A 23,257-nucleotide genomic window follows, 5' to 3' on the forward strand; every position below is an offset into this window, starting at 1 on the left:
TTTCTTCATTATAAAACAGAACATTTACATCTCAGTTTGAAGAATCTGCTGTTGATTTAGGTCCTCAGTTCAGAGACTCCCCAAGGTCAACAGGTGGATTTTCCTTACATTTCATGACGAAGGAGACCATGGAAGTCTTTGTAAAAAGATAAAGAGAGAGGGTCTGCACCAGGGATAAACCCTAACTTCCATTCAGTAGACATAGCTGATTATAATGGCTCCAAATAGCGGGATTTTCAGCTTCTGTGTCTTTATGATTTAAGCAGGAAGAAAAAAGTGCCGGTTTTTTAAGAGAGCCATTTGTCCCCAGTACACAATAATAATAATTAATAATAATAGCAATAATAGTCATAAGTAACACTTACTGAGCACGTCTACATTTGAGTCTCTGGGCCTAAGCACTTTATATATATATATTTCTTATAGATCCTTGATAATTTCATAGTGAGAAGAGTCAGAAAAACTGCAGGAATTAGGCATGAATTAACCATGCCCCGCAGCCTGAGGCCACATACTGTCCGGCCAGCAGCCCTCTCCACCTCAGCAATCTCTTTGCATTACTGTTCAGAATAGTATTTGTGTTTCCTGATTCAAAAAAGAGTAGATTACTTTCTGTCTGCTCTGTTTAACTAGCTAAGAAAAGTGTAACATGCTCTAGAAAGAATATCATCCCTGAAATATTAAAAACAAATAGTTTATATGTTCTAAAATGTTAATAATTGTATCATTCAGCATACAAATTCAGCTGCTGTAACAAAGGCCAAAGAACAGTGGCTTAAAGAAGATAGAAACTAATTTCTCTCTCATGTTACTGTCTGGGAAGGCCATGTGGGGCTGATTCGATGACTCCACCGTGTGGAGGACCCAGGCTCCTTTTATATTGTTGCTCTGCTATCTTAAGACACAGTCTCTACCTCATGCTCTAAGTTGGCTCCTCCAGGTCCCACCATCCCACTACTTTGGCCAGCAGAATGGGGACAGAGGTGGTGGAGGGCACGTTGTTCCCCTTTAAGGGTGAAACCTTCAGAGTTGTACACACCCTCACACTTGCAACTCACTGGCCAGGAAGTGAGTCACTTGGCCACACTTAGCTCCACAGGAGGTGGGAAAATGTAGTGTTGAGCAACCACATGATAAGCTGAAATCCAGGGATTCCATTAATAAATGAAGAAAGGAGCATGGATATTTGGGAAGAGCCAGCAATTTCTGCTAACTATTGAAAGGACAGTCTTCCGTTAACTGGTAAATTCACTTTATAAAGAAAGTAATTTTCTAAAGAGCAAGAGTAAATGCAGCATTTTGTTTTGTTCCTCCTTTCTTATTGTCATCCTTTTCCCCCCCGAAAAAGTTTGTGTTCTTGGCACTGTGAAACAAGGACGTCAAGTTAACAAAAATCTCAGTTAAGAGAATGTTCAAACTTAAGTAGAAAGGGTTTGTTTGTTTGTTTGTTCCAACATTTGTTTAAAGCCTCTTTCTAAAGTGTGTTTTCATTATAACTGTTGAATTGGCTTCAGTGCTTCTTTGATTATCCAGATCTTGTATTGCCTTAAGAGTCATAGTTAGGAACACTAACGGCAGCCTAATAGTGTGGAAGGGAAGAATCGACATCTAACCTTTCCTGTGCCTATTTTCAAGGTCCCCCTCTCGCTGATGGTGCATATGAAGTACCACCTGTGGCCCGTGAGGGAAATGACTACAAAGGCACTAGGCAGGGGCCATTCCCTTGGGTTGAACGGTGTGCAGCATCTAGGGAGGGGACGGTGTCTCCTGGGGTTTTCTGTGACCCTCCTGCCCTCAGCCCAGGGCTGGAGCAATGGTCAGGGGTGAGGCTAAGCAGTGTATCTGGGGCAGCGGTATCTGGTGAATGTTTCCTGACCAGCATTCTGAGTGTAACTCAGACATGAATGTTAGTTGGTATTTTCACTTATGTTAAGGAGTGAGAGAAAGGTAAACAGTGAAGTTGTATGTTGGAATTTCACTCATTTGTCAAGGATGTGGTTGACTTCTTTGCTGAATTGGATAATAGTTTGTGAAAACAAAAAATATTTGTTTTTTCATTCTATTCGCTGTGTAATGGCTACAGACAAGACACACTTTTAAGTTTAATTTGCATTTTTAGTATTTTCTCCATTGCTCTCTTAAGCCTATAAGTCAACAAAACAGTAAATCCAGCCCTATTTGTAGCATTTGCCAATTTCCAAGGTGTAAATATTCCCAACATGGCCAGTTTCAAGGCACCAATGTGACTTTCCTGAACGTGGAGTTGGTAAAAGATGTGCTGTAGTATTACTCTTGTACTCTATTTCCACACAGATGCAACAGTAAAATAATTAGAAAGTGATGAGTTTTGAGTATCTATTACCTTTGTTCTTAATATATTTTAAAAATTAATACTCTGTACGTGTATGCACTTTAATTTTTAATAATTGCTGTGTTTAACAAACAACTTGCAATATTCCTGAAAATTTAACAATCACCTCTTGTGAACCAGTAGAAGCTGCTCCACCTCCCCGCTGCTCTGAGCTCTGCTATGCGCAGGATGCCTGTGAGTGTATGTTCCATATCCCCACTCTCATCTTCAGGGCTGACCCCACGCCTGCTGGTGCATAGAACTTGGCTCCCTCACCAGTTTCTGTAAGAAGCTCCATCACAGCAAGCATTCCTTGAAATGTGTGGGCTCTACTGAAGATTGTTGGAGTCACAGGGCAGCATCGACATTCATTAAATACTTCACATGGATGGATCTGTTTTTCTGCATCCCACTTTATCCAATGATGATTATTTTTGTTTTCCTTTTTCTTCCTTCTGTCTCCTCGTACTCACGGAGTACGGGCTTCATGGCTTCCCTGTCTCCTCTCTCAGCCGCCCTCTGTCAGGAGGAAATTAACCCATTCTTCTCAGCCTCACCCAGGCAGGATGGTAGCACCACCTCTGCCTCCATGCACACTAACCCTAGGGCGGGGAACTGTCTCTCCTGGGGTTTTCTGTGACCATCCCCGCCCTCCTGCCCTCACCCCAGGGCTGGAGCAATGGTCAGGGGTGAGGCTAAGCAGTAGGTCTGGGGCAGTGGTATCTGGTATCTGACCAGCATTCTGAGTGTAACTCAGATATAAATGTTAATTGGTATTTTCACTTATGCTAAGGAGTAAGAGAAATGTAAACAAGGCCAAAGGATACTGGCTCCTCCATCCCTTGCATGTTTAATCTCTCCCAAGGGAAAGGAGAAAAAGTTGTGGGTAAACCCAGAAACAGGCTGACTCCTCGGAATGGAATTAGGCCATTGGCCACTAACTTCTTGTTGTTGGAGCTGATTTGCATTTCCAACAGGCAAGTTTTTTAGACTAAAGTCTAATGTTAAACACAGTGAGGTATTCAATTTTCCCTAACCCTGCTCCCTGAATCTCCACAGAACCCTGAGGGAGTTTTCTGTGAAGAGAGTGAGCCTAAAGGAGCAGTGTGCCCCCAGGGAAAGCGATGGGCAGGGACGTGGACAAAGCTATCCTCGAATGGTGTGGGAGAGGAAGGAAGGGAGAGAAAACATGATTTTTAAAAAGTTTCCTAGGGCTGCTGTAACACAATACAACAAACTGGGTGGCTTAAACAGTGCAAATTTTTTTTTAATTTTATTGAAATATAGTTGATTTACAATGTTGTATTAATTTCATGTTAGATATACATATATATCACTTAATATACATATATATACATGTTAGATATATGTATTACTAATATATATGTATTACTGAATATGTATATTCTTTTTCAGACTCTTTTCCTTTATAGGTTATTATAAGATATGGACTATAGTTCCCTGTACTATATAGTAGGTCCTTGTTGTTAATCTATTTTATATATAGTGGTGTGTATCTGTTAATTCCAAACTCCTAATTTATCCCCCCCTCTCCTTTCTCCTTTGGTAACCATAAGTTTATTTTCTATGTCTGTGAGTCTATTTCTGTTTTGTGAATAAGTTCATTTGTATCATTTTTTTAGATTCCACATGTAAGTGATATCATATGCTATTTGTCTTTGTCTGATTTACTTCACTTACTATAAAAACCTTTAGGTCCATCCATGTTGCTGCAAAAGGCATTAATTCATTCTTTTTTATGGCTGGGTAATATTCTATTGTGTATATGTACCATGACTTCTTTATCTATTCATCTGTTGATGGAACAACAGAAATTTACTGTCTCACAGTTCTGCAGGGTGGACATCTGAGATCAAGACCAGCTAGGTTGGTTCCTTCTGAGGGCTGGGAGGGAGGATCTGTTGTTGCAGGCCTCTCTCCTAGCTTTGGGGGGCCTCTGGTGTTCTTTGGCTTGTGGATGGTGTTCTCCCTGCGTCTTCACATTGTCTTCCCTCTGTACATGTTTGTCTGTGTGTCCAAATTTCCCCTTTCTATAAGGGCACAGTCATATTGGATCAGGGCCCACTCTAATGAACTTAACTTGATCATCTGCAAAGACCCTATTTCCCAATAAGGTCACATTCACAGGTACTGGGGGTTAGGACTTCAACATCTTTTGGTGGGGAGACACATTTTAATCCATAGCATCCAGTATAATAATCTTTATCTTGTAACTAGACATTTAGTCCATTTATACTTAAAGTAATTATTGATAACTTTGGGTGTAAATCTATGTCTTATTTTCTGTATTCTACTTGTCTCACTCATTCTATGTTCCTTTTACCTGTCTTTCCTGCCTTCTTTTGGATTTTTAAGCATATAATTCTTTCTTTTCTACTTCTTGAAGTTTAAGCACTATGTTTTCTATTGTATTACTGATTGCTCTAGAAATTACGGCATGCTTACGTACTAGAGTTTTCTAAAGTTAACCTTACCTTTGCTTCTTCCTAGATCATACAAGGACCTTAGGACACTTTAACTCCATTTATCTCCCCACTTCAATATTACTGTCGTCACACATCTTAATTCTTTTTTGCTTTTTTAATCCCTCAAAACAATTATTTTTGTTTTGCACAGTTATTTTCATTTAGATTCACCTGCTTATTTACCACTTAAAAAAATTCTTCATTTCTTTTTGCATTTCATACATTCTACCTGAAATCACTTTCCATTTCCTGCAGTACATCTTTTAGAAGTCCCTTTAATATAGATCCTCTAGTGATGAATTCTCTTAGCTTTTGTTGTCTGGAAGTACGTTTATTTCATCTTCACTTTTGGAAAAAAATATTTTTGCTGGGTGTAGAATTCTAGGTTGTTATTTTTCTTGCAGCACATCGAAGGTATTATTCCATTTATCTTCTGGGGCCCATTGTTGTAAAGAACTCAGTTCTCCATCTGGTTCATGTGAGGGTTCCCTGGCAGGTTTTGTATTTTTAAGCTAATTTTAAGATTTTTTTCTTTGTCTTCAGTGTTCTACAATTTCATTCTGTTGTGTCTACCTGTGGATTTCTTTTTTATTCATCTTATTTAGAGTTTGGTGGGCTTCCTGAATCTGTGGATTAGAACTTTCATCAGATCTGGAAAATTCTTAGCCATTCTCTTTTTAAATATAACCTCTGTTCCATTCTTTCTGAAACTCTAATGTTAAAACTTCTCATATTCGCATTGTCTTTTAACCTTCCCTCAATAGTTTTTATCTATTAGTCTCTATGCTACTTTTTGGTGAATTTCTTCTGACATATCTTCTGGCACACTAATTCTTTCTTTAGCTATATTTAGTATGCTGTTAAATCTGTTTATTTAGTTTTTAATTTTAGTTATTGTATAGAAGTTAAATTTGGTTGTTTTACATTTTGCTATGCTATTTTTTATAGTTTTCTGTTCTCCAGAGATATTTTCAAACTTGTTCTTTATATATATCTTTATACATAGTATCACACTTGCTTTTAGAATCTAAGTCTGATAATTGAAATATCTTAAGTATTTTATTTTATATATTTATTTTATTTTATTTATTTATTTTTGGCTGCATTGGGTCTTTGTTGCTGTGCGCAGGCTTTCTCTAGTTGCGGCAAGCAGAGGCTACTCTTCGTTGTGGTGCGTGGCTTCTCATAAGAAGAAAGAAGCGGTGGCTTCTCTTATTGTGGAACACAGGCTCTAGTCGCACGCGGGCTTCAGTAGTTGTGGCGCATGAGCTCAGTAGTTGTAGCGCACAGGCTTAGTTGCTCCACGGCATGTAGGATCTTCCCAGACCAGGGCTTGAACCCATGTCCCCTGTACTTGCAGGTGGATTCTTAACCACTGTGCCACCAGAGAAGCCCAGTTTCTGGGGTTTTACTGCTGTGTGTTTTTATTGCCCATTCTTGCTTTGGTTCCTTGCTTCCTTGCGTGTTTGGGCTGTGTTATTCACTGACTTTGAAAAATTATTTTGGGGACTTCTTTGAGACCTTTCTCCAGAGATGATTTGTGTTTGTTTTTCCAGGTAACCTGGGAGCACTGACAGATTGGGTAATTTTTTTTTTTTTTTTTTGCAGTATGTGGGTCTCTCACTGTTGTGGCCTCTCCCATTGCGGAGCACAGGCTCCGGACGCGCAGGCTCAACGGCCATGGCTCACGGGCCTAGCCGCTCCACGGCATGTGGGATCTTCCCGGACTGGGGCACGAACCCGTGTCCCCTGCATCGGCAGGCGGACTCTCAACCACTGCGCCACCAGGGAAGCCCAGATTGGGTAATTTTTAAACTAACTTCACAGCCTGAAGTTTTCTTGGTTGCCCAAGTTCTGTGAATTTGAGCTACAAATCTGTGTGAGCTCTGGCTTGTGGCAATATCTTCCCAGGAATTCTGCACACCCCCTCCCCCAGTGTCAAGGCAACTTTCCTTAGAGTCAGTTATGGGTTGGGTAGGGCAGGACAAGTTTATAGCTAGCTTACCCTTACCCTGAGGTTGTAGCCCTTTGGGTGAGCTCTGATCCATGGCAATTCCAAGGCCTAGATTTCACCTATATTTGGGCCCAATTATCCTTTATATATTGTTAGTGCCTCCATACTTTTACTAATCTTACATTTTATCCATTGTTGGTGGTTGTTTTCAGTTGATCCACATAACATAGTTTTCTATATTCCCAGAAACAAAACTCCGAAGAAATTTAGGATGCCACATTTCTTCTAATCAACATTCAAAATATGGCACTGACACTGGTTTTATCTCAAACTCTTTAATGTTTTCAGAAATAGTCTAATGCAAGGTACATACACACATTATGAGTTGGAATAGAACTTAGAAACCAACAAGCTGGGATTTCGCAGGTGGTCCAGTGGTTAAGACTCCGTGCTTCCACTGCAGGGGGCACGGGTTCGATCCCTGGTCCGGGAACTAAGATCCTGTATGCTGAGTAGCAAGGCCAAAAAAAAAAAAAAAAAAAAGCCAACAACCCTACCCGCATTAATGGCTTTGGAAGATGAAGCCCAGAGGCACTGAACGGGTTGCTCAGAGTCCCACGTGAGTCAGGGGCAGAACCAGGATTAGAACTCCAGCCCTCTCTGAGTCCTGTGTTCTCACCACTCCCCTGCAGCTCTTTGGGCAATGTGAAATCATGTCAGTTCTCAGTGTTCATTTTCCAGATGAGGAAATGTGGATGCTCGACTTCTTTTTCACGTCCTCTCCCAGAAGTTCCGCATAGAATGTTTCCTGTCGTATTCTGAAATTTTACTGCTTGAGTATTAGAGGAGGAATGTTTTGAACCTTAGACACAAGCCAGTGTTATGGCTTCCCCAAAGTTAACTAAATGAGCAACAAGTAAAATGCTAATGTTTTAAACTAATGTAATAAAAGTATACTATCAAACAAAGTTTCTGTGAATAAATCTAGAAGTTATCTTTGATTTTGCACCTTCTCTAATCACCTTAATTTCACCTCCAAAGTACACCTGAATCCAACCAATTCTTTCTGTTTTCACTACTTTCACCCTAGTTCAGCCACCTATGCGTCTTGCCTGGACCATATGATAACCTCCTCACTAGTATTCTTTTCTCTATTTTGCCTCTCCCCATCCATTCTCTGTATAGCAGCCATACTTAATTTTATAAAATAAAAACTGGGTTGTGTCTTTCTCTGCTTAAAATTCTCTAATTGTTTCCATAACTCCTAGAATAAAATCCAAACTTTTTAATCTGACTGTACTTATTTACTAGGAGTGCTATAACGAAGTACCACAAACTGGGTGTCTTAAAACAACGGTTCTGGAGGCTAGAAGTCCAAAATCAAGGTGTTGGAAGGGCCATGCTCTCTCTGAAGGTTCTAGGGTAGGATCCTTCCTTGACTCTTCCTAGCTTCTAGTGGTTGCCTGCAATCCTTGGTGTTCGTTGGTTGTAGACATATCACTCCAATTTCTGCCTCCATTGTCACATGGGATTCTCCCTGTGTGTCTGTGTCTGTGTCCAAATTTCCCTCTTCTTATAAGGACACCAGTCATTGGCATTAGGGCCGACTCTAATCTATGGCCTCATCTTAACTTGATTACATCTGCAAATACCCTATTTCCAAGTCAAGTCCCATTCACAGGTACTGGGAGTTAGGACTTGAACAAGTCTTTTTTGAGAGGGACACGATTCAATCTACAACACTGACTTAGAAAACCCTCATGATTGGGCCCTGACCACCTAGCTAACCTCATCTTGCATCCTTCTGCCTCTTGCTCATAATTCCAGCCACTCTGGCTTCCTGGTTCTTTGAAGAAGCCAAGCTTTAGGAGGCTTACACTGATCACTCTGTCTCCTTCGAAAGTTCTTTCCTCAGCCTCCCTCTTTTTTTTAAAAATAATTTTTTTTATTTAATTTTTTGCCTCATTGGGTCTTTGTTGCTGCACGTAGGCTTTCTCTAGTTGTGGCGAGCGGGGGCTACTCTTCATTGCGGTGTGCGGGCTTCTCATTGCGGTGGCTTCTCTTGTTGCAGAGCACGGGCTCTAGGCGTGCGGGCTTCAGTAGTTGTGGCATGCAGGATCAGTAGTTGTGGCTCATGAGCTCTAGAGCTCAGGCTCAGTAGTTGTGTCACACAGGCTTAGTTGCTCCGCAGCAGGTAGGATCTTCCCGCACCAAGGCTAGAACCCGTGTCCCCTGCGTTGGCAGGCGGATTCTTAACCACTGAGCCACCAAGGAAGCCCTCAGCCTCCCTCTTGTCATTCAGATCTTGATGTAGGTGTCACCTCCTTATCAGCCTACCCTAGTCACCTGGTCCCTTTTTATCACATCCCCATATTTTACTTCTCAGAGTAGTACTTATCACAATTTGACATTTTTGTTGTGTTTCTTATTTGTTTCCTCCACTATGATATTACCTCATCAAGAACAATGACCTTATCTCCCCCATTTACAGATATATCCTCAGCACCTACAACAGTTTCCTGCACACAGTAGGTGCTCAATAAATATTTGTTGAGTAAATGACTGCCTCATGGAATGAATTTTTTTCCCTTTTTAGACTTAGCTTAAATGATACAACTTGGAAAGGGCAGCTTCTGCCTAAGCAGTACTTAACGTACTGGGAACATTTCTTAAAGGGGATCGTGTGCAATGTGTAAGGTAGGAGAGTGGGTCTTCAAAGATTTGGGAAGATGTGATCCCAAGTGGGTAAGTGTAGAAAATGTAGATGGGTCCTAGAAGAAAGACGGGCAATTTCCCTTTCCTGCCATGGCTACATGAACAAGAAACTTGGAACTCATTTGTATTTCTGGAATTTCTAATAATAATATTATAATACTAGCAGCAATAATGATCAGAAATACTTACTGAGTTCTCACTTTGCACTAGCCCTATGCTAAATGTTTACACTTCATTCTTGTCACATCCTTGCGAGAAGGTGCTGTTATCCTTACCTTACAGATGAGGAAAGGTAGGCTCTGAAAGGCTAAGTAGCGAGACTGAGGACAGGGTTAGTGAGGCTCCATTGCATGTGCCTACTGCTATCCTGAACTTATTTTAGTTTTGCTTTGCTGCTTCATCCTCTGCTGATGTGCAGGCAGGCTCTACACATCTTCATACTTCCCCCGACCACAGTCTGTATCCTTCATTTACCAACCTCTTGTTGTCAATCTAACAAATACTCTTTAGTCAGTACTTCTGTTTCTCCACACTTGCATATTTCTGGAAAAATTCTTGAATTTTACATCAGCTGATCCCTTCTTCTTTAGTGTGCCCTGGCCATACATCTCAGTTTGCAGACAAATCCCCTCCCAACTCTTTGCAGTGATTTTCTAGCAAGTGTCTTAGAGAAGGTCTTCCCCTGAAGACAGCGGGAGCAAGAAACTCTCCAGGCCCATATCTTGGATCTGTGGATGGAAAAGAAAGATGAGCTGATCCCAGATTCCCCAGACCCTTTGGTGGAGACTCCAGCTGGCAGGGGCCGCCTCTACCCCTCTGCTTCACCCCACCATGATGCTTTAAGAAGGCAAAGCACAGCCACTGGCAACCATGCCCTGGATGAGGAGTCGCCATACCCATTTGATCGAGGCTTTGAATTTCAGGTAAAGGTGCCAACTTTGCCAGCATCTGTACAGGCTGTTGGCTTCGAAGGCCAAGGATTAGCTCCTGCATGTCAGAGCAAGGCATCCTGGGCAGCAAATCTTCTTCCAGTCTTATGCAGCCAAGAAAGAGGCCTCTCCTCCCTCCTTCCTCTTTATTTTCCCCAATTTATTCTGCCAGATTCTGTTTTGAATATTTTTAAAATAAACTATATTTTAGAACAGTTTTAGGTTTAGAGAGGGGTTGCAAATACACAGAGGATTCTCATATACCCGACACCTAGTTCCTCCTGTAGCTAACATCTTCCATTTTTATGGTACATTTGTCACAGCTAGTGAACAAATAACAATACATTATTGTTAAATAAGGTCCATATTTTATTGAAATTCATTAGTTTTCCCCTATTTTTGTTCCAGAATACATCCAGGATACCTCATCACATTTAGTCATCATGTCTCCTTAGGCTCCTCTGGGCTGTGAAAATTTCTTAGACTTTTCTTGTTTTTGATGACATTGGCAGTTTTGAGGAGTATTGGTCAAGTATTCTATAAAATGTTCTGCAACTTGGGTTTTTTGAAGTTTATCCCATGATTAAATGGGAGTTATGGATTTTTGGAAAGAAGATCTCAGAGGTAAGGTGCCATTCCCATGACGGCCTGTCAAGGGTGCGAACTATCGACATGGTTTATCACTGTGGGTGGTGTCTGGATCCCCTGGCTGAGGTGGTGTGTGACCAGTTTCTCCACTGTCAAGTTACTATTCCCCCCATTCCCATGCTGTCCCCTTTGGAAGGAAGTCACTTTGTGTGGCCCACACTTAAGGAGGAGGAGTTATACTCCACGATAAAATATTTGGAATTTTTATACATGGGAGATCTGTCGATTCTCCCCATGTGTTTACTTAGTCAGTCACTCATTTATGTGAGTATGGAGTCATGGATATTCACTGTATACTTTGAATTATAACCCACTACTACCTTCTTTATCTGTTGCTCGTGTTGCTCCAGGTTTGGCCATTGAAAGCTCTTTCAGTTGACTCCCGTGTCCCTATGACCTACCCTTCTCCCTTTTCTAGGTTACCTTACTTTTGATTCATTCTTTATATTAAGCAATGAGATAGAAATTTCAGAATGCTGAGTCAAAGGATATTCCTACTGATGATTTATCCTCTTAGCAAAAGGATATTTTTTAAAAGTCACATACCACCCACAGTTGCATGAGATTCCTTCTTTGTTCAAAAGTCCCAGAAGTTGTTTTACAGGTTGAATGAATATGTAAGGTTTTTCCTGCAACCAGCTGACTTATTCTAATCCCTTTAATTGCTTCACCTGGGCAGAAATTATGGGCAGCGGTAACAGCCAACTATATTATTTCATTGGCGGTGGGTTCAATGGACAGATCCCCCTCTAATAAATATTAAAATAGTGAGCAAGTATTAAGGTTAGGCTCATTATGAAGTTTACATGAACAGTAAACAGTGTCTGCTATCTAAGTCTTAGCTGCCGTCATCCTCTTTCTCATCATCATCATTGTCATTTTCCTCGGGATGGATCACACGGATCTTTGTGTAATTTACTTAGAGGACACAGGGGGGAAAATGACTTACTAATCCTGTTTATTTTCCTCCACCAATATCGTTATCTGTATGTTGGGCATTGAAGGGCTTTAAGCCTGTAAAGGAGGATTTAGCCAAGGTTCTTCCAGAACCTGTTGACAGCCTTTGGAGACTGTCACCACCAGCCTCTCCATCACAAGCTGTACCTTCCTAGAGATACCACTCCTAGAGAGACCACCAGGAGAACCGTTGGTGCCTGACCTGGGAAACAGGCAGAGTGGCCGCAGCCCTCCTCACACTTGGCAGATGAGGGAACCCTGCCATAGTCACGGAGACTGAGTCACAGGAAGTTTCCCATCTACTCTGTCCCACCACTGAAGTTTCTTTTAAATTATTTTTATAATACTTAGTATGGTATTGCTGCATGATGAGCCTTTTAATTCTTTCAAATGTTAACTCAAATTAAGGTGAACTGTCTATTGTTAATTGCTGCTTCTGATTAGTACAGGATCTCTAGCAAGAGCCCCAGACTCTGCGCACATACAGCCTTGTGTAGCCAACATGCTCACTTTTGGCCTGTCTCCTTTTAAATTCATTGCAATTAATTTAAATTCATTTCCGCACATCCCACTGTGCCCTCAATACTGCTCAGCAGCCACATTCCATTCCCCCCATGGCCTCCCACCCTCCTAGTTCATTAACCCACCCTCCTCCACCCTCACACACAGCTTCCAGCATCACTGAGAAATTAGAAGCCATTGCAAAAGGCCTTCTGTAAGCTCCCACCTCCACATCCACCCAAATCCAGAGCCTCATTTTCCTCCTTCCTTCCTACTGCAGTAGATGAAAAGTCCTTGTTTCTTTCTAAGGCCATAGCCCAGTTCATTAAATCTTATCCTCTCTCACCTGTTCAGAGACTCAATGCCAGCAGTTCTCCACACACTCCCCCGTATCATCAATTTTTCCCTCTCTACTGGGCTATTTCCACCAGCATTAGAACATATTTCCCCCTTCTCAAAAGCAACAACAAAAAATCTTTTAAAAATTAAAAAAAAAATAGGGCTTCTGTGGTGGTGCAGTGGTTAAGAATCCACCTGCCAATGCAGGGGACATGGGTTTGAGCCCTGGTGCAGGAAGATCCCACATGCTGCGGAGCAACTAAGCCTGTGCACCACAACGACTGAGCCTGCACTCTAGAGCCTGCGAGCCACAACTACTGAGCCCACCTGCCACAACTAATGAAGCCTGCATGCCTAGAGCCCGTGCTCCTCCGCAACAAGAGAAGCCACTGCAATGAGAAGCCCGCGCACTGCAATGAAGAGTAGCCCCGCGGCTCGTTGCAATTAGAGAAACCTGCGGGCAGCAACAGAGACCCAACGCAGCCAAAAATAAAAATGAAATAAATAAATTTTTTTAAAAAAGTAATTGTGATAAAAACCACATGGCATAAAATTTATCATCATAACCATTTCTAAGTGTACAGTACAGTAGTTTAAGTATATTCACATCGCTGTGCATCCAACTTCCAGAACGTTTTCACCTTGCAAAACTGAAACTCTATACTCATTAAACAACGACTCTCCCTTTCCCCCTCCCTCCATCCCTTAGCAGCCACCATTCTTCTTTCTGTTTAAGTGCATTTGACTACTCTAGGTCCCTTATATAAGTGGAATCATACAGTTGTTGTCTTTTTGTACCTGGCTTATTTCACTTAGCATAATGTCCTCAAGTTTCATCCATGTTGTAGCATGTGTCAGAATTTTCTTCCTTTTTAAGGCTGAATAATATTTCCTTGTATGTATATACCACATTTTGTTTATCCATTCATCTGCTGATGGACGTTTGTTGTTGCTTCTACAATGACTATGATGAATAATACTGCTGTGAACATGAGTGTACAGATATCTCTTGGAGACACTGCTTTTAATTCTTTGAGAAGTGGACTTTCTGGGTAATTCTATTTTTAATTTTTTGAGGAATGCACCATTTTACATTCCCACCAATAGTGCACAAGGGTTGCAGTTTCTCCACATCCTTATCAACATGTGTTATTTTTAATTTAAATCTTATTTTTTTTATAGTAGCCATCCTAATGGGTGTGAGGTGGTATCTCATTGTGGGGCAAAAATCTTTCAGTCCTACTTTTCCTGCTGCTGTGGCTAATTGGCCACTCCTTTTTAAGACAGGACTCCTTGCAAGAGTTGGCTTTACTTCCTGATCCAGTGCCTCTCTTCCCACTATATCTTAAGCTTATTCCAATCAGGTTCTCATCTCACCTACTGCACCACAGCCTCTCATGTCAAACAGTTGCTATGTGGCCACTTCTGGTCCTCCACGTCTGACCGAGCATTTGACATGGTTGGTTACTCTCTTCTCCATGAGACACTTTCTTCATCTTGTCCCCGCAGTGCCATGCTCTCCTGCTTTTCTTTCTACCCCACTGGATAGAGTTCCTGGTTTCTTTTGCTGTTCACCCCTCTCTCTCCGACTTCTTCATGTTGGAGTCCTTCAGGGCTCAATGAATGGATCCTCCTCTTCTCCACCTACCCTCAATTCTCTGATGATCTCATTCATTATCATGGCCTTAAATATCAACTCGCTACTTACGATTCCAAAATTAGTTCTCCGTTTAGACTTTCCCCGAGAACTCCGTAGTCCAGTATACATACCTGCCTACTTACCATCTCTTCTTGGATCTAAGCATCTTAAACCTGACATGTCCAAAATCAACCCGACCTTCCCTCATTGTCTCCACTCTCCCCTCCTCCTTCCCCCACCTGCAAACTCCCTGGCCCAAACCCTCGGAGTCATCCTTGACTTCTTTCTTTTTCTCTCACACACTACATCCAGTGTGTCAGAACATCCTTCTGGTTCCACCTTCAAAATCTGTCCAGAATCTGTCCCCTTCTCTTCACCTCCACTGCTCTCACCCTGATCCAACCTACCATCGTCGCTCATCTACTCTAGATTAGTGGTCCTCTCACTTTTGCTCCTTTCGTCTCTTCTCAACACAACAGTAAGAAAGATTGTTTAAAATGTCAGTTTAGATTCTGTAGTTTCTCTGCTCAGAAGAGCTCAGAGCAAAAGTCAAAGAACTTACAGTGTCTTGCAGAGTCCCGTGGTTTTACCACCTCTCCAATCTCACTCTTGCCACCTTAATGTGGCACAAACACTCCAGGCATGCTCTGCCTCAGGACCTTTGCAGTTGGTATTCTCATTCACTGGGATGTTTTCCCCTTAAACACTGGTATGACTTGAATGAATGAATGTAGAATGGTTGGATAACTAGCAGTAGGAATACTATTTCTCCATGACTACTATTATTATTACATCCTAAAAATCCAGGAATCAAGTTAGGATATGGATGGGGATTGCATATACATTAACAACAGAATGTACACCCTTGCTACTCAAAGTGTGGTCCATAGACCAGCAGCATCAGCCTTTGATGGTCTCCACTGCAGGAAATAAACCCTGAGAAGCATGTCACCTTTTGGAAGAATGGCTCCTGCTGTCTCTTCTAGCAGGACCCAGTGATCTTTGTGAACAGAAAACTCAGCAGAGTGAGCAAAGCTTCAGGATTGGTCACTGGGTGGCTGTCAGGAAAGAGCTGTCCGCAGGAACCTCAGGAGCACAGGGGCTCAGGCTGGGAACTGTCCCCGACCCTGCATCCTGCACTCAGGAGGCTTATAGGCTGCAATTCCTCACACCTCTGTGTGTCCCACACCCTCTGCCTGACACAGTCATTTCCTGGGTGGCTCCACTGTAAGGACGGGGTGCAGAGCTGACCTCTAGGTGTGACCCAAACTTGAATCTTGATCATGAACTTGAATCTGAAGTTCAGCCCCCAAAGCTACACAATAGAAAGGTGTGGAAGAATGACAGAGTAGCAGTGGTTAACTGAGCCCAGGAAGGATCCTGGGAAAGTGCAGAGAGCATCTCCAGATTTTCATTGACTCCCTGGGTTCTCTCTTGCAGCTCAAGTCTCGGGTTCTCATGACGCCTTTAGCCCTCTCACCCCCGCGGAGCACGCCGGAGCCCGACCTCAGCTCCATCCCTCAGGATGCAGCCACCATACCCAGCTTGGCAGTGCCACAGGCTCTCACAGGTAGGTGAGGCGAATGAACTCCAAGGCTGGGATGGCCTGCCCGCCAGCTAAAGTTACTTTGTGAACTAGAGAGCTGCCACTGAGGTCGCTCAAATGAAGGATTCAGTGTGTCAGTTGGACAGTAGATAGGATGACCAAATTCTCTGAGAACAGGAGTTCAGTGTCTCACAGCTTGGATTATTTAAAATTGATTTTCAATACATCTTGGGTTCAGCTGGTTGCTGTGGGTGGGTGGAGGCTAGAAAGAGTGGTTGGCGGCCCAGACTGTCTTCAGAGCCGCGTCTACTTTGCACCAACAGTGAGCCTGCTCACCTTGAAGAGTTTCTATCCCTGTGTTTGTACTTCCAGATCTCCTAAGGATCTTAATGCCCCTCAATCCCACCCAGTGCCTTCCAGTCCAGTTCAGGGTGGAGCTCGGCCCAGTCTCCCTCATGGGGCATCCACCAACCAACAGTTCCATCTTAAAAGTAACAGCAGTCGGATGGTGTCTCTCTCTCTCTCTCTCTCTCTCTCTCTCTCTCTCTCACACACACACACACACACACATATACACATACACATCCATAGTTCCCCCTCATCACAAACCATCCACAGCCCCATCCCACTTAAATCCCTCAGTGCCCTAATGCTGTTAGGTAAAGACCAAATTTTGTAGTATGGCCAACAAGGCCCTGCTCTTAGTTTTTAGGGCCCATCATAGGATCGTAGCATATTCTCTTTCCTTCTTCTGGAATGATCTTTCCTCTAGGGTCAACCTATTCCTCCCTTGCACCTCAGCTCAGGTACCTCCCTCCAGAAAGTGTTCACTAACTTTCCTGCCAAGGTTCCCAGGACGGGCTCTCCTAGCATCTCCCTAATGTTTCTTGCAGCCAAGGTCACATATCACTTCCTGTAATTCTCTGAGTAGGTCTGTCTCCCTTCTGGGCCCTAAGTTCTCTGAAGTCAGGGATTATGTAGATTTTCTCTGTAGGGCCTAGCACACTGCCTGGCATGAAGGTCCCTTAGCAATTAGATTTTCCTTAATCATGTGGGATTAGTTGAAGAAGGAAGCCTGGTAGAGTGAAAAGAGCACAGGCCATGACATCAGAAAGATGTTAGTTAAAATCCCTATTGCACCATTAATTACACTTTCTGAGCAGCCACTAACCACTTTTAACCTCAGTTTCTTCTTTAGTAGAGGAAGTAATAATATTTAATTCTCAGGCTTATCTTGAGAATCAAACAAGATAAAGGATATACAGTGCCTGGAATATAGTAGGTGCTCAATAAAAACTAATTTTCTTCAACTTTGTTGTTACTGTTTAATCCTTCCAAAGTCCTAATGGTCTCCTCTTACAGTCCCTCTTTAACGCTTCTCTGCACTAGTGGCCCCCAGGGTAAGATGCTCATACCTGGGCTGGGGGCAGGGGGAGACATAAGAGGAGCCATTAACATGTGGAAGAAAATATGACACCTACTATTAATATTTCTTTTTATTTCATCCTTTAAAATTTTCTATTTTTTGGTTACATCTTTAAAATGTATGTAATACCTTAATACGGTTGAGAATGTATATAATCTATAAATAAATAAACACATGTTAGGGCATGTGGTAAAAATTTTTTTACCAATGGGGTATATTACTTTAAAAGTGTGGGGACTTGGTTGGGCTCACCTAAATGGACTGCTGAGTGTTCATTACCCTGAGATTGTAAGTAGAATCCTCTTTAGAATTTCATCGAATATATAGTCTTTGGAGTAATTAGCAACATGTTGATTTTTTTTAATTACTGAAGGTTAACAAAAAAAATGGCAAACATTATATATAGCTTGATAGCTTCCTGGGAGGAGAAGGGAAGATTTTGTGTATGTTCCCAGCACATAAATACATTTATATACATGGTCCACAATTGTCCATAATCGTCTACAATTCAGATTTGAGTACATCAGAGAGGACATGCCTATTTCTTCCCAACCAGGAGGCCTTTCTGAGAGCAAGCCCTGGCAGCTGGAGGTGATTGAGTCTATTGCCTCTTTTACTTCTTAAGTTGGGAAGAACTGGTCCCACTTTGGCCTTTGCTTTCCCAAGACCAGGGCCAAGGGGACATGGCTGAGGCCTCTCCAGTGTGCACGGGAGCCGCCCCTGGCCTGATGTGCTTTGATGCTGAGGGCTTTGTGGGTCTGTTTCCACAGTCTGCCTCTACATCAACAAGCAAGCCAACGCAGGGCCGTACCTGGAGAGGAGGAAGGTACAGCAGCTCCCCGAGCACTTTGGGCCCGAGAGGCCGTCGGCTGTCCTGCAGCAGGCCGTGCAAGCGTGCATCGACTGTGCCCACCAGCAGAAGCTGGTCTTCTCCCTGGTCAAGCAGGGCTACGGTGGTGAGATGGTGTCAGGTAAAGCCCTGGAGCAGGCCGTATGAGGAGGGCCATGGGTGTGTCTCCAAAGAGGAAAATAACTGTAATCAGGCTTGGGGGACTGTGGCCAGGGTCTGTCCCCATCTTCTGGGCTCCAGGGTCCTTAAGTGAGCCTGTGTGCTGAAGGTGTCTCTTGGGACTTGAGGAGAAGATACTTCCAGATCTGGATAAGAAGATTGGACATCTGAATCCCCTCCCTTGACTTGCCTCTTTCACCTCCCACTTCCAACCCATCAATAAATCCTATTGTTCTAACTGTAGAATATATCCAGAATCCTTTCAGAATCAACTTCAAAATATCTCCAGAATCCTTTCACGATTCTGGTTCTTTCAAAATCTAAGTCAGATCATGCCCCTCCTTTTCTCCAAACCCTCAATGGCTCCCATGTCACTCTGAGAAAAAGCCCACATCCTTACAAGGGCCTCCAAGTCCTATGTGACCTGGTCCTGGGAACTTCCTTGATCTCCTGGCCACTTCTATTGAGTCCCAAACTCTGCTCTGGCCACAGTGGCTTCATTCCTGTGTCCTCCAACCATGCTCCTCCTGCCTCAGGGCCTTTGCACCTGCTGTTCTCTCTTTATGGAATGCTCTTTCCCCAACTGTCCATGTGACTTGCTCCTGGAGTTCCTTCAGATTCCTACTCAAATGCCACCTTATCAAAAAGCCCTTCCCTGACCACATGTCTAACACATCAGCCCTTGTCACTATTTATTCTCCCTTCCTCTGCTTTATTCCTTAATCATAGCACTTAACACCATGCAGGGAAGTGGGGAAAGTTCATGGTCTAAACCCCACCTCACAGGACATTTTTTTTTTTTAAAACGAGAGCCTTCAGGGTCAATCCCATCTCCCATTGTCACCACCGTCCTCCATTTTCCACCCCAACCCAACAGCATCCAGAGGGAGTGGAAACTGTCACCACAAGTCTGAGGCAGAATTGGGAGCTCTGCCCCCTTCAAATGTTTCCCCTCAGAGGCTCTGTCTGTCTTACCCGAGGCTCTCCACATGCACAGTGGTTGTTACCACCTGCCCTTAAGCCCTGGAGCTCCAGGCCTTTGCAAGATGCTTTGACTCCAGGGGGACAGCCTGGTGTCTTCTCTAGCCCAGCATCGTAGACACAGCCTCCATATCACCAGGGAAAAGGGATACAATTCCCCAGCCACAGGGCAGTGCAGGTGACCCTGCTGGTTGACTAAGAAAGGGTCGGGGAGAGGGGCCTTTAATGTGGCTACGCCCTGGAAAACCAAAGCATAAGTGTTTTATTTAACTCCAGATTGATCCCGAGGGCTTGCAGATGGGGAGGTTTTTCCAACACAGCTTTACCAGCTCTGATTGATTCAGCCCTCCTTCTGGAGCTCCCTGTGAGCAGGAAGCTGGGTCTGACTTGCTGGTAATTGATTAAAATAGAACTTGGCAAGGTCTGGGTGCATGTGTCTGACCCAGGGTGACTTTTAAGAGACTTCAGCAGATGTGCGGAGAGACAGGACAAAGAAGTACTGCACCAAAGAGGCCAGGAGGAGAGTCCTGCTGTCAGGCCTCTGAGAGCTCCTTGGCTGTCCTCTCTGAGAGCCAGGTTCTTGACCCTGCACTGCCCTCTGAGGTTGAAGGCCTTGTCCGTTTCCTTGCTAAACAGCAGGGCTCAGGACGCAGACCCAGTGCTAAGAGAAAGCTCCTCCTGTACCGTGTGTCCCCACTCTTGAGCAAATCCCGTCTGAGCCCTTTGTGGCCCCTGCCCCCCAAGCTGGGAGCACTGACCCCGTTCTCCCTGCTCTCCTGCTCGGCTTTTCTGCGGCCTCAGGGGCCTCGGTGCTGGGGAGGAGGCTCTGCAGTGCCTGGCACCAATGCATGAGCGGGCAGAGCCCTGCCAAGTTTCCCTTGGCTGAAGCATTCCCAGGAAGGCTGGAGCTGAGGACTTGGTCATGGAGAATGCAGTAGCGCTGAGGGGCCTCCTCATGCCACCTCCTTAGGTTGTGAGGTGGCAAGGTGGGCGTCCACGTTTCTGATGGTGATGTGGCAGCCCAGCAAGGTGGTGCTAGCCCCAAGGTGGTTTAGGGAGGGACTCAGGAGGAAGAGTCAGACTCTCCCACTCTCCACCTAGAACCTGATCCTTAGGGCACTGCTTTCTAAACATCCCCATGGCACAACATGTAGAAAATGGTGAACACTGGTGCTGGTACCATGGGCTAAGGGAATTTAACCTGCTGTGGCTGGGCCTTGGGCCACCCCAAAGGCTGAGGGGGAGTAGTATCTCAGTACCCATGACCCATTCCTAGCACACCTGTTGGGACGCTCTGCCTTAGTCACACTCTCCCAGAGGGGTAGATTTCGTGATCTCACAAATTCCGTGTCTGCTTCCAGGAGGTGGCATTTTCCTGCTATGTGACCATCCAGGCACCTCTGGGAATGTATACACACTGATTTATGGCACAGGCCTGATGACCCAGACCTTCCTGCTGTGGGTTCAGTTTCCAGCACACCTACTCTTTCAAGGTATCGGAGGCAAGCAGCAGTGCCCACCTAAGAGGGAATTTCCAGAGTGTTCGAGTGGCCAGGATGACCCCCTCACTGAGCATCTAAGCAGCTCTTTGCTGGCTCTCCTAATCTGAGTCACCTGGAGTATTAAAGTGACAGGCAAGTGCCACTTATAGGCCTCATGAGCTGGAAAAAAACGCTCTAGGCCTTCTCCTCAGTTTCCTCATCCATATTATGGAGTCATAACCTTTTCTCCACTGTCCTCACAGGACAGTCAGAAGGCCTAAATGAGGTGACAGGTGTGAAAGCTCTTGTCAAACTATAAAAAGCTACACAAAAGAAATAGATTGTTTTGATTTCTAATTTAAATGGGTGTGGAGTTTTTTTGTTGTTTGTCTTTTCGCTCTGGTCGCCCTGCCCCAGCCCTTACAGTGTGCTAGCCTTTGAGAGATATAGTATAAAAATCCAGGCTGCCTTCCAGGTGCTGGTGCTGAGGGCAGAGCCCAGGTGGGAGCAGAATGTCCTGCTGGGGATCTTCTCATGTGTTCTGCACCCTGGAGCAGCTGTGCGAGCTTCATGCAGCAGCAGAGGGCTGTGAGGAGGATTACAAAAAGAAACATGCTCTGGGCTGGAAGAACCAGGTGTTTCTTCTAAATTCTGGTCACCCTAGAGAAAATGAGTTTGATCTAGCGTCACTGTGGAGACATTATTGTTCTTTGATAAAGACTCCTCCCCTTTAGGCTGAATGAACCCTGAACACTGTGGTGCTGCGTTAAGAGCTGGAGACCTCAGCATGAACTCAGGTTTATTTGAATATACCTATATGTCTAGATCTAGACATATCTATCTAGACCTACCTATTGATCTAGATCTATCTATCTAGAGTTGCTTAACATAGATGAGAGTATGTCATAGGGACACAGGAGTCAGTCTGTAAGATCCCAAAGACAAAAACTGGAATAATTTAGCAATAAGATACATAATATAGTATTGGACAACCCACAACACAAAATAAATATATATATTTTAAACTTTTATTTATTTATTTTTGGCCACACCATGTGGCCTGTGGAATCTTAGTTCCCCAACCAGGGACCGAACCCAGGCCCTCGGCAGTGAGAGGGCTGAGTCCCAACCACTGGACCACCAGGGAATTCCCCCAGAATAAATATACTGAGTCTGCACTGATATTGATGAATAAACAAATAAATAAATGGAGGAAATGGGACAAGTCTTCCTTTATAGAAGAATTCCAAATGATATAGAGACTCTTCCCTCTCCAGGAGGTAGAGCTTAATCCCTCCACTGCCCTTAACTGTGGGTAGGACCTTGTGACTTATTTCCCAGGAACAGAATACAAAGAATACAGTGGAGGGCTTCCCTGGTGGCGCAGTGGTTGAGATCCCGCCTGCCGATGCAGGGGACATGGGTTCGTGTCCCGGTCCAGGAAGATCTCACATGCCGCGGAGCGGCTGGGCCCGTGAGCCATGGCCGCTGAGCCTGCACGTCCAGAGCCTGTGCTCCGCAACGGGAGAGGCCACAACAGTGAGAGGCCCGCGTACCGCAAAAAAAAAAAAAAGAATACAGTGGAGAAATGTGACAAACACTGTCTTGGCCAGGAGATAAAGGTTAACATCCCAGTGATGAACTGTGGCTATCATGTACCACCCCCCACTGACTCTGTGGTCTTCTTCCTCAAAACCCCGTAACCCCGGTAAAATCATAAGAAAAGCATCAGACAAACCAGATCGCGGGACGTTTTACAAAATACCTGACCAGTACTCTTCAAGACTGTCAAGATCATGAAAAACAAGAAAAGACTGTGAAACAGTCACAGACCCGAGGAGACCGAGTTCACACAACAGCTACACCCGATGTGGTCTCCTGAATGAGATCCTGGCACTGAAATAGGACATTAGCGTAAAAACAGGTGAAATTCCAATACAACTTAGTTGAAAACAAAACAAAACTGAACAAACCAAAACCTCTTCCCCAGGGCTGACGGGCTGACGGCTTTCTCCAGAGCCCCGCTCTAAGTCGCTGTCTCTGTGCTCTTCCAGTCTCCGCATCCTTTGACGGGAAGCAGCACCTGCGGAGTCTGCCCGTGGTGAACAGTATTGGGTACGTCCTCCGCTTCCTTGCCAAGCTGTGCCGAAGCCTCCTGTGTGACGACCTCTTCAGCCACCAGCCGTTCCCCAGGGGCACCAGCGCCTCCGAGGAAGCCCCTGAGAGCCAGGAAGACAGGATGGAGTCAGGTAGGGTTTGCCCTTGTCTGTCTTCCTGGGCCTGCAGGTGGTTCCAG

At 44.1% G+C, this 23,257-nt stretch overlaps 1 protein-coding gene across 5 annotated transcripts in view; it reads left to right on the forward strand.

Annotated features, from left to right (window-relative positions):
• The window catches only part of SCML4 (Scm polycomb group protein like 4), a 105,015-nt gene that overhangs the window by 48,593 nt on the left and 33,165 nt on the right, over positions 1 to 23,257 (forward strand). For 3 of the 5 annotated variants that reach the window (XR_003429253.1, XM_027089325.1, XM_027089348.1), the window contains 4 exons: positions 15,959 to 16,088; positions 18,261 to 18,461; positions 20,842 to 20,973; positions 23,016 to 23,210. Coding sequence is in view for 4 of the 5 variants with exons in the window: in XM_027089348.1 (XP_026945149.1) it covers positions 15,959 to 16,088; positions 18,261 to 18,461; positions 20,842 to 20,973; positions 23,016 to 23,210 (658 nt within the window). In the remaining variant the exon portion in view is untranslated. The remainder of the gene's footprint in view (positions 1 to 15,958; positions 16,089 to 18,260; positions 18,462 to 20,841; positions 20,974 to 23,015; positions 23,211 to 23,257) is intronic. The other 2 variants (XM_027089313.1, XM_027089339.1) reach the window with 1 other exon arrangement.

Source organism: Aethalodelphis obliquidens, unplaced genomic scaffold, assembly GCF_003676395.1.
Source record: "Aethalodelphis obliquidens isolate GAN/ISIS:26980383/991018 unplaced genomic scaffold, ASM367639v1 scaffold3, whole genome shotgun sequence".
In the NCBI taxonomy this organism is placed as follows: domain Eukaryota; kingdom Metazoa; phylum Chordata; class Mammalia; order Artiodactyla; family Delphinidae; genus Aethalodelphis; species Aethalodelphis obliquidens.